Here is a 15554-nt window from a genome sequence, read left to right as displayed (position 1 = left end):
GCGCACGGAACTGAACTTTTCGCGAAGGGGTTATGAATAATTAGCTAAAGAAAGAAGCCGGATCGGGACAGTGTTAACGTTTCGTAAAAAAGAAGGTTTTTTGGCATTGGTATTGGACCTACGACTGTTAGGACGTTTTTAGAGCGACGCGGTCATCGACATGTCGACATGAAATGTTTTAAAAACAAGGAAAAAGACGTTTTAAGTTGAATCACGATATCTACTATTTTCTACTATTCTACTACTAAGATTTATACTATTCTACTACTAAGAGGAAACTAATTTTAATCGTTCATCGAATCTTATTTGGGTTAATCTGTTTTGTGAGGGTGCTTATCACAACAAATAAAACCTTTTTTTTGCATGAATTAATCAGCATAAAATGCAGTCATTCCCGATGTTCCTAGCCTTAATTTGATCCTTCCATTGCATAAACACCCCAAACACGATCAAAAGCTCGTGCAACAGCATAGCGGGCGATAGAATATGAATTTATGCATACGACATGGTATCACTAGTAGCCAAACTTTTCCGAACGCGCCGTTGCTTCCGGGCCAGGAAACCGGGCACGAACGTGACACGTGTTCCGGTGTGGATTATTGGGCGCAGCGGGAACCGGTGGAGAGGGAAGGGGCAAACAAACCACCGTCTAAATGGTGCTTGAGCGCGATTTGTGAGCAGATTTGTGAGGCCACAGATGCGTGGAATGCGTTTAAGTGGAATGATTGGAATCAGTGTTCTATACGTGAGTAAATTTTAGCAAATGCTTCAATGAATGTAGGTCTAGTATCACGTTTCCTGGTCTGCACTGCCTGGCAGTGGGACTTGAACGAAACCGTACCGTAACGAGTTGTGGAAGAGCACTTCTTCGGCCTCCTCGGTTTGTCTGGGAATGCAAGCATAAGCCTGACATGGTTTTAGTGAGCCATTTTACCGCTGTCGATTCAGTTCACCGTTTTGCGATAAACTGTTTCATGAACTATTCTGAGCAGTGTTACCTTTGGCTGATGTTTCTGTACGTGAAACAGGTCGTGAAACGGGCATATGGTTTCATAATTCTGACGATGATGATGACGATGTGCAATTGGGGCAATATAAAATAGAGTTTTAAAATGCATCACTGGAATGTGATTATGTGACACAAATTAAAGAATGGTTCATGAATTAATCAGATTCGTTTTCCGTAGGTATTAAAGAAAGAGTCAGAAATCAGCCGTTTTTAGTATATAGTGCTTCTTTTCAAAACCAGGAAAACTTATGAAACTTTAGTTATTCAATATATTTAGTCAGATGTATTACTTTCAATCGTTGGGAATTTTTAAGAATACTGGTAATCTTACTGAATCTAGCTGCCGAGTTCATATGCAAAATATGAACAAAAAAAGCCTTCACCATTTGCTTGGTAATAATAATTATAAACATTGGGACATTATAAAATGTAAACATTGACCAAATAGATTGTTTAAAAATTAAAAAAAAACTTATAACCTTTTTAAATGCTTCAAGTTTATTTTTAATGAACTTGCTCATATTTTGAAGAAATCTTTCCTATACATTCACACTAAATATTAATAAAAACCCAAAAATTCTACTTCTATTGCTCTTGGGAATGAAAAATCGTTACAAGCTGCCTGAAGAAGACCGCCAAATTGGTATCCTTTTATGTAGATATCTCATAAAAAAAAACTACATTAAGCTGATGGCATAGAAACTTTTGCATTTTCTCATGACATTTACTTATCAAATCTCCATCTGCTGCATGTACAGTAAACCATACCATGGTGGTCAATAAATAATCACGTTGCTTTTTTATCGCGTCGAACCAACCGAAAAGGTCAACGACCGACGGTCGACATGACACGGCACTGTCCACACATCGGTCCGAGCCCATGTTTCGTCAATAGACAACATGCGAGATGCACACGCCAGCTTGCATGCATGGGCGAGAGTGCAAACGCAGCCTGCAGTCCGGTAATTGCATGGTCCGAGTGGATTGCTGAAGAAAACATCTCCTCCCCTACGCTTCTAAGCCCACCCACCCGCTACCATTCTGCACGTGTTGTGTGTGTATGCGGTGGCAGCAGGAGAATGAAACCCACTAGCTCGGGGTCAGCGTTACACATTGATTGAAAGAGTGCACCGAACGCACAGCAACCACCTCCCTGAGGGAGGTCAATGTCTTGCGCTGCAGCTGGGCTAAGTTGATGAGCTTTTTCATGTATTCCTCCATTCTACCTGTTTGCGGGAAACCCGGCTGCACGCGGGTTTGTACTGGGAAACTCAACTCGACCAGCACGCCTTACCTGAACAAAAGCGACCGGTCTACTTATTTCCTAGATATCATCAGCCTAGTCGGTTGGTGCGACATGCAACGATAGGTGGAACCATGTTTCTGTGGTGATCAAATATAATAGAAATAAAATCGATTGAGCAATACGGCAAAAAACGATAAATTTAAAGAACTTTATTTTTTAATTCAGTACAACTACCTCTGTCTCATCGATATGACTTATCGATCGTCTGGGTGAATGCGTAAGCCACAAAAGAGAAAAAGTGTGTGGAAAATATTCTGCGAGCAAAAAAAAAAACAAGTTATAAAACAAGCACAAACACACAACAAACTGAGCCCAATGGGAGATTTGTTCCAAAATCCTTGCCCTCAATTACCACTTCCGGTCAAGCATACCGGGGTTGAGTGTGGGGTGTTTTCTTTTGCCCTTTATTATAGCAACACACCTTTTTCCCGCTGCCAGTCTACTCCCTATCGAAAGGAGAAGTGTTTTGATCGTTTTCATTCTGCATGGCTCACCTTTTACCGTGATGATGACGGTGGGCCGGCGAGAGGGAGCGGATAGATTTTCAACCAAGAGTGTCCGACAAATGCTTGGCTTAGTTCGTACCGCACTGGGGTGGAAAATTCATTGTTGGCTGTGTTGAATAAGGAAACGAGAAGCAGGTATAGTATGATCGAAGCAAAGAAAGCATTCGTCCCGAAGCTTTTGGCAGTCCCTGGCTACCGTTTTGGTCCGAACCTGTGCAAAGGCTCCTTGAAGGAGCCGCTTTGTTATGCTTTATTGCGAAGGCATGTGAGTGTGTGTGTGTGCTTGTGTGTTGGTGTTCTTTGTCGAGGGAATGCTCCCGTTGTGGCGGGGTACCGGGTGTACCTGACCATTAAATTACGCTCCCAAGTAGGGCATGATGTAGTGCTTTCGATATCACGAGCTGGCCCTTGCACAAATTCTGGCATTATTGAGACGTCCTGCGAAGGATGGTAGCAAAATGTATACTACACAGTGGAAAATATTTTTTTCTTCAAAGAAAAAGAATAAAGACTCGAGAAAAACAACCGGTACAGATGCATGGAAACATGGAAAAAATTGTGCGAAAAAAAATTGCGCCAAATTGTCCGCTCGAGTGCAAAAGGACGGTAGAAAAACATAGAAGCAAACTCAGAACAGTAACAAAAAACTGTTTTGCTGCTCTCGCCCTGCCTCCTACCAAAAAAAGCTCATCCCATAAGTGTTGATTGTTTTGTTCTCGCACTTTCCTACACGCTGTTGGTTGCGCCATTATGTGTGTGTGTTTGTAGCTTTGTTTGTTTGTTTCACGGGATTGCTTTGATTTATGGGATCAATTTGATGGGCTTGGCAAGATACGGTAGCAGCTTCATGCTGTGCTAGTCTTTTTTTTGTCTAAACCGTGCAGCTCAACATTTTCTTTTTGTTACTTTATCTCCCAAGCACACTAATATGCCTGCGCGCGTAAGTACAGCGTTAAGGGGGGTAAGGATTTTTTTGTGGTTGTTTGCTTGGCCAGACAGTATATCAGCACAAATCGGCTGGACGGCTCAAGTCTTGAGGGAATTGAGAGCTTTCGAGCTTTCTAGATAGATGGTAATGGAAGCAGAGATATAGAGAGGAGAGGTGTTTGCTGAAGCGCTAGTAAAACGATGGGAGTGGTTCGCATTGGAATCACTTACGAATTAAGCCATGATAAATGTGTCAATAATGATTCGATTTATTGGATTCATCTTTTTTTATTTGTTCAAAGCTTACCATTTGCTGTGCCATTATGTAATAGTGTGAGAGTCTCATCAATGCTTGTCATTTGTCTTTCGTCATTCTAATAAGCTGCTTCAATGTGCGTTTTTTCTTCCACTCCACAGGATAAGGAGTTTCCTTCACCATGCTACCTCTACTTTGCTTGGCACTCGTGCTGAGCACGCTAGTGCCATCGTACGGATTGCCGAACGGTGCGCCAACGTCGGTCTGCGACAACATGCTGCCGTTCCACGGTGGAGGCATCCCACCGCTCACCACCAAGACGCCGTTCCTGATCACGCCCCAAACGTCGGTAGTCGGTAGCGGGCAGATGCTCAAGATCGATATCGAGTCCTTCCCCGCCAACATTGTGTTCAAGGGCTACATGATACAGGCCCGTGCTGCCGACCCGCCGAACAACATTGTCGGCCGGTTTGTCGACTCGGATGCGAGCGCGATCAAGCTGATCGACTGTCAGGCCGGAGGAGATACGGCCACACACACCAACACCAGCCCGAAGCAGGAGCTGACGCTTGAGTGGACCGCTCCGGACAACTTCGTTGGCGATGTGATCTTCAACGCTACGATCGCGCAGGACTACGACAAGTTCTGGGTTGGCATTCCGTCGGAGCGGGTGCGCGTGGTCGCTAGCTCGACGACGGTGGCGCCCGGTACGGCACCGACCAAGCGCCCGACCACGACGACAACAGTGCCACCTTACCGGCCGGCACAAACAGAAGCGCCGGTAGCGGCCGACCCGATCTACGAGGAGTGCGGACAGAGCAAGGGATGCTTCGGATTTCCGGAGGGATGCGTCGATAGCAAGAACTGCCGGGCGGTGGTCACTATCGCGGTGCTGGGAGCGCGTTACGTATTTGAAATGAAGGCAGGATACAGTGAGTAGCGTGAGCGGGATAGAAGTTCAATGGAACGAGCTAATGTGTGTAACGTTCCGTCTTTCAGATCGTCCTGCTTACGTTGCCTTCGGACTGTCCAGTGACGCCAAGATGGGTGAAGACTCCGTGATTGAATGTGTTCCGGAACAGGGTACGGTAAACGCTTACGCCTCGTGGACCACGGTTGGTCCATATGGATCCACACGTTTGGGAGTGGTACGTATCAAAGCGAATCTTCATTGCTGTTGAATATAGAATACCCATTAATGGCAACTCTCTACGCGTTACAGCCGCAAAACATCTTCCAAGTGCTGGAGAAGTCGTACAATGATGGTGTGATTTACTGCAAAGTGGAACGCGACGCTGTCAGTACGGTCAAGGGCCAGAAGTTTGATCTGCTGAACGATAAGTTCCATCTGCTGCTTGCTGCCGGATCATCGGTGGAATGTAAGTGCAGCTACAGTTTTGCTTGATCGGTGCTTCTGGTGAAACACTAATCCGTATCTCCTTCCCTCGTGCTGTAGCAACCAACGTCAACTATCACGACATCGGCCGTCACGTGTCGGGCAGCCCGCAGTCACTGGCGGAGGTTGGCCCGGTGCAGGGATCTTCGAAGCTGTTGCTCCGCCTGCACGGTGCCTTCATGATCACCGCCTGGATCGGAACGGCTTCGCTCGGCATTCTTCTTGCCCGCTACTTCCGCCAGACCTGGGTTGGCAGTCAGATGTGCGGCAAAGATCAGTGGTTTGCGGTAAGCTGCAGTACAGACACAGATTTGTGGAGTGATCAGAGATTGATAACCGTCCGTTCCGTTTTGCAGTGGCATCGATTCCTGATGATTGTCACGTGGGCCCTCACAGTCGCAGGTATTGTGGTAATTTTTGTTGAAATCGGAGGCTGGTCGCAGGTTCGCAATCCTCACGCCATTCTCGGCATCGTCACGACTGTACTGTGCTTCCTGCAACCCATCGGTGCATTCTTCCGGCCACATCCGGGCTCGAGCAAGCGGCCCATCTTCAACTGGCTGCACTGGCTGGGTGGAAATCTGGCGCACGTGATCGCGATCGTTGCTATCTTCTTTGCCGTACAGCTGCAGAAGGCGGAACTGCCCGAGTGGATGGACTTTATCCTTGTCGCGTTCGTCGCCTTCCACGTGTTTATGCATCTGATTTTCTCCGTGAGTATTGTGGGTTTGTTTTCAAATGTGTGTGTTTTGAGGTACATCTCTGCTAAGCACTGGCCAGTACAGGTGTTACTATGCCATTAATAACGATCCAACCGAACTGGTTTCGCGCTGGTGAGGTATTACCCTGCCGGAATGCAACAGTTTTGCGCACATTCTCTTCGTCTGTGGGTGCTTAGACTCGTCGTGTTGTAAATAAATCCAACCATTGAATGGTTCACGTTGGCACATCAATTGTACATACACCGGTGCTAACCGAGGGCAGGTTTTTCCACTTCCGATACTAACCACGGGTGGGGGGCCGTTGTCGCCACGAACAGTCCATCTGCAATGCGTTAATGTGTAGATCTTCTCCTGGATACAGATCGGTGGTTGCGTGAGCGAGCGAAGAAGTGGCCAGCGTGTGACGTCCTTCCCAATGGCCGATATGACTCCGTCGCGAAATTCCATGAGCTCCAGCGAACGGAAACAGGATGCTGCTGTACGTTGTTGTACCGTTTATAGAGTTCTATCAGGCTGAGTGTGTTAATTTATTTGTCCTTTTTTGTTCTTTTTTATCTCTCACAGTTCTCGGGCTTCCGTAAGTCGATGCTATTCCTGTACATACTGATCGTGCTCGGACTGGTCATTGCGATGGTGGTGATTGTCGTCCTAGCGCCGATTGAAGCCGCTTACAACAGTATCAAGGATCAGATTATGAACTAAAGCGCATGTCATCGAAACGGTGATGTAGCGCATTAATCTAAACGGTGCAAGTAACCCGGAAAGCAAATGAGAGCGTCCATCTTTTAACTGATAAGTGATGTAAAAATGTGTACATGTTGGATGGTTTGTGTGCTATCACTATTCTAGAGAGCAATTTCTAGCGGGTCAGTAGTGGAAAGAAAAAAAAAAACGCAAACAATTCAAACCGCTCAAAATGAAGCTAATCGCTCGATGCGAATCACGTGACACATAGCGCATCGGTAGTATTGACAGAAGTTGGAGCAACGAAGAGGTTATGTTGCGCAGATTTGATAATCGATGTTGTAGATATCAGTTCCATCTTTCTTCCCATCAACTTTCCATTGACGTCCTTGTTCTCCTTTGCCCATTTCCCGTTTCCCCTATTGTAAGTGGTACTTATGATCGTTTTTTCTGGAAAGTGTATTATTTGTCGAAAAGTGAACGAAGGGCAGAAGATGAAGAAACAAAAAACTCAGACAGCGTCTATTCAATCCCACAGAAAAAAAAAAACTCAGCGAGCGAGAAAAACAACAACAGAAACACAAGCATCGAAAGAGGAAAGATCGTGCGTTTGGTACGCTCTCCCTTCGATACTGAGATGTTCAGAATTAGGTGTGAAATATTTATAACAGAAAAAAAGTATAGCCAACCACAGGTAGAAAAACAAGCTGTGCCTTGTCGGCCGGGTGTGCCTTGAAAGCAATGAGCAGTTGTAGCATTTTTGTAAAAGTTTGCTTTGTGTAAGATTATTTCCGTCCGTCCTAGATCATTTCCGGGTGTAGCGAACCACTGGTCTGCACCAGTGAGTATACACTGTTTATGTTTGTATTTTGTGCGCTATTTGCAGTCGTTCAATAATTTCCACTTATCAATTTATTTAAGCTTTCGCTGGTGCGTTTGCCTAGTGCCAGCAGCAGCAACATACTATTTAGCTTCAAAACAAAAACATGCAAAACAAACGCAAAAACCAGTACTGTATTATGCACGACACAAAACGCTGCGCATTCTGTTGAGGTAGGCTAACTTCTTAGAGCGTACTTAAGTTGAAACATAATAAATGTTGCCATTGCTAAAACGTTAACCGAACATTTGAGTTTGAGTCATTTCATGGTGCAGCTTGAGAAACAAAAGCGTCATACTTTTCAGTTAAGATGAAAGAAATATTTATCAGTGTTTTGTTTCAGTTGATTAAGAAATAATGATTATAATTGTTAAGGATATGTATTATCATAACTTTTTAATGTTTTTGGTTTTGCAGCTTACTATATTGAATATTTTAATCAGTTAAACAAATTAAATCTTTCTTATTACTTTGATAACAAATATTCAATAACTCTATCTCTCTTTTCTGTTCTAAGAAAAATATGATTGATTAGATGAATCTTCAAGGAACTGTTAGCTTAGAAAGATATACAGTGAACCCTCTCTTATTTGAGAGGCGACGGGACTGTCGAATAAGAGGGGTTTTCAAATTACAGAGGTGGAAAGTGAATGAAAGGTCCTTCCAAACAAGAAAGAGACAGAACATTTAGTATGCAGCCTTAACTGTTGCTATAGGAAACTGCGAACAGGATTGCCAATTTGAGCATACATCATTCAATAACCATGGCAACACCATACACAAATAAGAGGGACACAGATTTCAGAGGTTTTCCAAATTAGAGGAACAAAAATGGAAATCAAGGGACTGTGCAAAATGTTCAAATAAGAGAGGTTTTTCAAATTGGAGAGGTGTCAAATAAGAGAGGGTTCACTGTATATGTGAGAGAAAACTAATGAAAGTGCTGCTGTGAAGTATTCAAGAAACCAAAGTGTATGAATATCAGGGTGTCTCATAGCCTGTTTTTTATAGCAAAAGTTGAACGTCACTTTTTGACAGCATGGGTGAAAACATTTCCACAAACAAGCTTTCTGACGACTTGCCTTACACACAAACAATCTTAGAATCTTCGTTATTTGCACTGAAATACCTTAAAAAGCACTCAAAATATATGTTACTGTAAGCTAAACCAAATCTGAACTAATTAAAATCCATTTTTGGATCAAAATAATGCCGTCGATGAGGACACCAATGTGTACTACGTATGTGTTGCTAAGAACAAAGCGAACGGTTCCTATGGAAATTCACTTCACTCATTCTGTCAAAAGGAGATTTTTTTGATTTCGAAATTAGTTGTCAATTTGTATGGGACGAGACCACCTGATATTCATACACTTTGCAAGAAATCACGAGAAAAACCTCGCATCCTTGGACCAATATTTTTGTAAATTGTCTATCAACATTATAAATTGTCTTTCAATCGGATTCGGACACTCTTGAGGCAGGTCAAGACCGCAAAGTGGTTGTATCGCCGGTCAAATTGAATATGCAACTTATACATACATACAACTTAGAAGAGACATAAAACGTGTGGGATATGACGGGATCGTCAAAATAGTCATCTTAAAGAAACAATTCATCTTGAAGAGACTACATTACTCCAGTTAAAACACATCCATTTAGTGGTCACTTACTGTACTAGAATTAATTCTAGTTCCCGTGAAACAGTTATGTCAATGTCAAACTTTCGGTGATCAAAGATAGTCGGAGGTTACCAGAGAATGTATAGGATGTTTATGAAACAGGATATGTAACATATTCTCTTTGATTTTCAACAACAAGTGGTAGTTGAACCTCAATGCTTAGATCAAAGTAGGTAGAAAGGAGGTGTCGTCATACAGAACATTTGGTCAAGGCTTTAGAAAAAAGCACAAAACCAGGATCGACGGCAGTTGTCAAATGCGACGAATGTTGCTGGTATATGGATATGATAAATGAATTGTTATCGTTTAAACAACATTTGTTTAGCACAAAACATTTGTATTTTGCATCCACACTTCATAAATCGGAATTTTCTACGTTATATTGCAGCTGCTGCCTGTAAACAAATATCGACGGCTGTTGTCAAACTGAATCTCAAAATGGCAACATGACAAACGCTAAGAAGACGCCTCCTCTATATTCCACATTGGCTTAGATTATGTGTTACAATGTTTATATTTTTGGAAACGATAAAGTTAGTCGTTTTTCTTTAGTAATTTAAAATTCTGGAGAACTATGTACGCAATGTTCTATTTAACAGAAAATTTAAGAGCTCTTTTGTTTCAAAACTATTCTGTTTGTAAGTTTTAATGTTTTTAATGTTTTGGTTTACATGGTTTGTATAATTTTAATTCAACTTATTAAATTTATTAAAATTATTAAAACCTTATTATCAAATTTATTTTATTAGTGAATTATGTTTTCTTTGGTGATAACAATGTTAGCAAGCTAATATAATGAATCTATTTATATTTTTAGATTAAATCCTCTGATCGCCGTGCCAAACCATCTCATTCATGCAGTTTTGCCTGATTATAATTCCATCAATTCTGGGTGCCCTTATTATCCCAATTTCCCTGAACTGTTCATCAAGGCTCGAGTCATAATCGGGGTACATCAATCCGCAGTGAGCCCGTGCTCTGCATCCGACGCTGCAAACCGTTGATGGAAAATGGCGATGCATGGGGTGATGGTATTTATCGGTGGTTGAGATAATTAACAGCGGTCGCAATTCCATCTGCTTCGGGAAGTATGGCGATGCTAGCTCGCTGGAGCGCGTTGCACTCAGTACCGTGAAGTAGGATGCTGGTCGCGTGAATATGAGCATATGGTGCGAGGCGTCATAAGGCAAAATAAGGTGGAACGTGTGAGACGCAAGATTAGTATACTCATCGTTCTGAAGCGGCAGATGGCGCTAAAATCCCAAAGCTGCAAACGGTGTGTGAATGGCAGTGGAGAGCTGCACAAGAAACGTGAGCATCCTATTTAATGGGGAATAAATGTACTGCATGTTTTAGAAATGTGAGAGGACAAAAAGGCTTCTTATAAAAGCAAATGTTGAATAAACATTCATATTTTTTGCATACGGCATAATAATTGGAAATTATATAATATTCAGTTTTTTTATTCTTAGCAGCTTTTAGTACTACTGACATTTTGTCCACCTAATGCCTCATAGTACTACCAACATTTGGGTAGGGACTTTCACCAACCGTACAGTTGGTAGACGAAAACGCCTAAATGTATGCAACCGGTACCATTGTGCACAACACTGCACTTCCCGCTAAACCTCGCCCTCCATAATCTGTAATCCGCAACCGCACTGGGCAAAGGAACGGTACGGTGCGTGCATCAGCGGTTTGGTGTTCTGCTACAACAGCCACAATCCTTGCGAGATACGATCGATATGGCATGCAGTTGCACTGGGAGTCGACACGGAGCTCGGTCGGAGCAGGGCAAAGGGGGAAACTTTTTCTTCCCCGAAGATAAACATCGTTTGCACGGCGTACGCGTGTAGTATCGTGTTGGCGAGCAAACTTTGGGACGGGAAGGCTACACCGACACGGGAATACACCGGAGCTGCAACCCTGATATGTGCTGTGTACTGTACATCCGCCTGCTTCGGAACACCTTCCCCATTAGCACCAAGCAACATTCATGGTAGTGCAGGAATGGGAAAGGTTTTAAATCAGCATTATAGGCGAACTAATGCCGTGTTTTGGATAAAATGGAACACTTCAGCAGTTTCTTCAGCTCGGAAAAGGTGGATCGGTTAGTGAGGGAGCGAAGCGTACGGAAGGCGGGGCACGTGAATATGGCTTATAATTTATTCCAGCCAGAATTTATAGGTCTTTGTACAGGAAGCATGGCGTGTGTATGTGTGTGTGTGCGTTCGTGTATTAGACAAAAGGTTGGTAAAGTCTCCGCCATCGCATATCGCATAGTCGGTGAAGCGTAAATCATAGTTACGCGCCGTGGTACAGATTATGATACAACTGCAAAGCACGTATGCAAAATGATGGCGAAGGGTGACGGGGCACGGGGAGCGTTTGTAATCTTGGTCGATCATCTTGCAAGATGCACCTGCCGTCTGGTCGGCAAAAGGAGGTGGTAGAACAGATTTCGAAGCTAATGAATCATGTGTTGCTCGAGAAAGTTGGGGCAACGTGTGAGATAAGCGTGAGAGAGAAGCAAAGCGCTAGGAAAATCGTGCTTCAATTTTCGATGGTTTTACGAGGCCAACAAAAAGTTTCATCGTTTGCAAAACATGACAGTTGTACAGTTGGAACAGCAGCAGTGAACAGTAATGTATAGTGTTTGCTGTTTAGAAGTACCTAGTAGCTTTTATTGTAAGCGGTACACAAGTACAAGCAACCAATTGCTATAAGGGATTGTTGTGCTTTAGTATTCACTGCATAATTATCTTACTTACGTTAACTTTACCATTACCAATCAAATACACTACATGCAAACAACTCATGCACAGCTACTCTACACGTGGTGCTATATAATCGCATCAAAGCCCGAAAATGCGACAGAATCTCTTCTTATGATTAGCAAATAAATTGAAAATGTAAATATAATATGGGAAGTCTTTGCCACGTCGCATCCTGTTAGCTCTGGCTCGCGGTAGCAAGCAGCATTCGCATCTAATTATAATAATCCGTTTCAAAGCGTATCCTTCTCCTCTGCCGGCTTCTTTTGCCTTTCTACCGGGCGTGATCAGCAGCAGCATCAGCTGCCGCAGTAGACCCGAGTGAAACCCCCCATTGGACCCGATGGCCCAAATGCACCAGTAGTCACCATCATCAGCATCGTCGTGGTACTCATCATCCATCCAGAACGATGGTGGGTGATGATGATGTACGCGATGTCGACTTATACAAGGGCTGGAACAGCGCACGGAGAAGACGCGCAAAGGCCCGAACGTGAAAGCATTAGTATTTTCGCGCGATGGCAGAGATGGCATGGATTTTTAATGGATATTAACATGCAGATGGTTGCTGGCCCGCTGGGTTGCACTGCCGAGTAAGAGCTGGATTGCTGGGGTTGGCACTTGCGAGGGGATGCAAAATTGGAGCCTGGTCGTCGGAGTGGTACGCGATGAAGGCAGATGCATTAAAGGATGCACGTAACATTGCATGCAGTGTGGAAAGGAATGCATGCTCTATGATGAGGATTAGTTATGGTGTTACTTTTGGGGTGAAGGACACTGTTGAAAGATTATTTTTATCCGAAAAGAAAAGAAACAAAAGCGCAAGAACTTCTGAATGGAATCGAAATGCAGCATGTGATTGTGAGAAATTCCAGTAACCCTTGTCTCGGAGAGCGATAAAGTAATTCAAGGAAGTTATTTATTTTTATGATGCAGCACTTTATCTGATAAGAAAAACCCCGTCTATCGTATTCTTTGAGCCATAGATTTGTTATCATTGTGCATTATGTTTACATTGTCGCATACGGCCACGACCTGCAGGCAAATAATGATACACAATCAAATAGGTAATCGCCACCTATCAGAGCATTACGGGAGGAGAGTGCGCCCAATGAGCGGGATCAGACGGTGGAACACTTTACTGGCCGCTAAAGATACAGGCACGCTGCTCCACTCGCGACCAGGCTGACGATAGGGAACGGTTATCAATTATCCGGCCGCGTTCTTATCTTTCCAATCCACTACAAACCTGAAGCCATGCGTTGTCTGACATTGAGCGGGAGGAACTTGGCCCACAAACGTGCACCAGAGAGTAAGCGACTAATGATGCAAAATGTATATGTTTGTAGTGAGACAAATGTATTCATCACAGTTAAGCGTGGTAGTGTATTGTACAGTTGACCTTGCGTTCTCTTACGAAGAACCGTGTGGAACGTGTCTGCTCCCGGTGTGGCTATCCGCGCCATACGAACACCACGTTTGCGATGGTGAACGCGTACAGTGCAATCATTTGTACCATCAGTGTAGTTTTCCGCCAGCGTGAAAACTGTTCCGAAAAGGAAAGAGAAACAGGTCGGTAAATGAAAAGCCGTTGCGGTGTGGTAAAGCCACTAATTTCTTCTCCATTCCGTAAGCTACCTACCGATGCGTCCTTATTTACGTCCAATTCGCCCCCCTTCCGTCTGGTAAGATATTCGAGAACCTGCTCAAAAAAATAAAACCCCGCGTCACGAGAGACGGGAGCGCACCCAAAAGACGGGCGTGTAAATTACCGTTAATGAATGCACTCGATTTGGGTGGGCGATGGTGTTGGTAAGCAAAGGGGACTTACGTTGAAAGCTACATGGGCCAGCACGTGAATGCCCACTGCACCGGCAAGCAGGCCATACATCACCGAGGATATGTGGGCCGGTTCCAGTCCGATTCCCAGGAACATGTTCGTTACTGCAATGCAAGAGTTTGGGGATAACAACACGGCGCATAGGTGTATGGAGAGTAATTAGTCTGCTCGGGTGTAGCTATGAGCGCGTGGAGGGATTGGTTTGGACAGGGAAGGCTTAATTTACCTGCCAGGATGTAGGCAGCATGGCCCAGGAGAGTGTGCAGGATTCTAATCGCGGACTGTGCCGGCTGCTGGCTCGGTCTCATTAGTCCCAGGATGGGCTGGATGAACACGAGGGCGAACGTCGCCAGACCGACGATGCTGTGCGCGTGTGCCTCAAACCCCTGCACATCGACAAAAATGCACACGATGGCGGCGCATGTCAGTATCCAGCTGGCCATCATGTAAATCCGATGGTACTATGAAGGGGCAAAAAAAAAAAAACAATACAAGACAAAACAAAATGCAAAACATAAAGCTATCCGTGCTTTTGTGGCTGTTTGTGCGACTAGAAAACTTACAAAATTCCACACCGGCACTCCAAAGTACCGACGGGTGGTCCATGTTGTTTTGAAATACCTGGAAGCAAATTCGAACGATAGATTCGTTGGTTAAGTAAGCTCGACAGGAAGCGGCAAACGGTTGAATATTGCACATGCTCCTGAATTTAGCTCCTACCTTGCAACGGTGTTTCCGAGGGAATTGAAGAACAGCCAAGCAACTACCATGAGCGTACCGTGCAGTCGCAACAGCACCGAGGGATGGTCATGGTCGTGGTCGTGGTCGTCGTCATGGTCGTGATCGTGTTCGTGATCTGCAACATGAAATGAGGGTAATTGGTCTAATTTAGCATACATTCCGAAACTATAACTGAACGCATTGGACGCAACGGCATTGGCAAAAGGAGCAACCAGTATGTTTTCCTTCATTTTCACTGTCTGAAAGGATCAGTCGCACCTGTCATTGTGTGTATGTTTTCTTCTTCTGATCCTTCTGCTCTACACTAGACCTTCTCAGACCTTCTGCTGCTCCACACTGACGGACCGGTATGGTTTGTACAGCACTACACCACCGTCGGCAAGCCGAAACGGATCCACCACCTCCGGATCTCCTCTACAAAACACACACACACACACACACACGTGCTCCCGTTCGTTCCCAACAGACGGTCGGCCCGGTTCGCGAAACGGATAGTTTCAAACTGAGCCTCCAGCAATCGGAGGTCTCGTTAGTAATAGCTGTAACGGAAACGGCGGTGTACCTACCAGTCGTCGTCGGCTGGTGAGTCGTCGTTATCACATGCTCGTTGGATGGGAAATCGTTATCAATATTAACGGTGCCCGTTGAAGCGAGTGGATGGATGGATGACGATGATGACGATAATGCTGTTCAGGATGATACGTGAACGCTATATGGTGGTGCGTTATTAACGGTATCACAATTGACCAATAGAGCTACAAACCATGATATCGCTAGCGCTCAAAAGCGGCACGTGATAACGGATGGTAAGCGACCGTTTGCTGCCGTAAA

General features: G+C 44.3%; 2 protein-coding genes across 5 annotated transcripts in view; one reads left to right on the top strand and one right to left on the bottom strand.

Moving 5' to 3' along the window:
- Window positions 1-7926, top strand: part of LOC120948641 (putative ferric-chelate reductase 1 homolog) — a 47608-nt gene extending 39682 nt beyond the window's left edge. For 3 of the 4 annotated variants that reach the window (XM_040365219.2, XM_049605051.1, XM_040365220.2), the window contains 7 exons: window positions 4166-4936; window positions 5004-5152; window positions 5227-5383; window positions 5461-5687; window positions 5757-6113; window positions 6466-6600; window positions 6687-7926. In XM_040365219.2, the coding sequence (XP_040221153.1) occupies window positions 4186-4936; window positions 5004-5152; window positions 5227-5383; window positions 5461-5687; window positions 5757-6113; window positions 6466-6600; window positions 6687-6824 (1914 nt within the window). In that variant the 5' untranslated portion in view covers window positions 4166-4185 and the 3' untranslated portion in view covers window positions 6825-7926. The remainder of the gene's footprint in view (window positions 1-4165; window positions 4937-5003; window positions 5153-5226; window positions 5384-5460; window positions 5688-5756; window positions 6114-6465; window positions 6601-6686) is intronic. The other variant, XM_040365221.2, reaches the window with a different exon arrangement.
- A 5554-nt stretch (window positions 7927-13480) lies between these two features.
- On the bottom strand, window positions 13481-15253 carry LOC120952001 (putative ferric-chelate reductase 1 homolog). The gene is made up of 7 exons (XM_040371048.2): window positions 14982-15253; window positions 14703-14838; window positions 14546-14603; window positions 14209-14443; window positions 13974-14086; window positions 13785-13844; window positions 13481-13688 (listed from the first exon to the last, which is right to left on the bottom strand). The coding sequence occupies exons 1-7, from the start codon at window positions 14986-14988 to the stop codon at window positions 13596-13598; spliced, it is 702 nt and encodes a 233-aa protein (XP_040226982.2). The 5' UTR covers window positions 14989-15253; the 3' UTR covers window positions 13481-13595.
- Between the last annotated feature and the right edge of the window lie 301 nt (window positions 15254-15554).

Source organism: Anopheles coluzzii, chromosome 2 (assembly GCF_943734685.1).
Source record: "Anopheles coluzzii chromosome 2, AcolN3, whole genome shotgun sequence".
Classification (NCBI taxonomy): domain Eukaryota; kingdom Metazoa; phylum Arthropoda; class Insecta; order Diptera; family Culicidae; genus Anopheles; species Anopheles coluzzii.
The sequence above is the reverse complement of the archived record's forward strand: the minus strand, read 5'-3'. Positions and strand labels throughout refer to the sequence as shown.

What these genes read in the sequence shown, in the direction of transcription:
- LOC120952001 (XM_040371048.2), bottom strand. An exon ending in CTCGGAAACACCGTTGCAAG is followed by an intron (nt 14,604 to 14,702) that starts GTAGGAGCTAAA and finishes ATTTGCTTCCAG; the next exon opens with GTATTTCAAAACAACATGGA. An exon ending in ACGTAAATAAGGACGCATCG is followed by an intron (nt 13,689 to 13,784) that starts GTAGGTAGCTTA and finishes TTTTCGGAACAG; the next exon opens with TTTTCACGCTGGCGGAAAAC.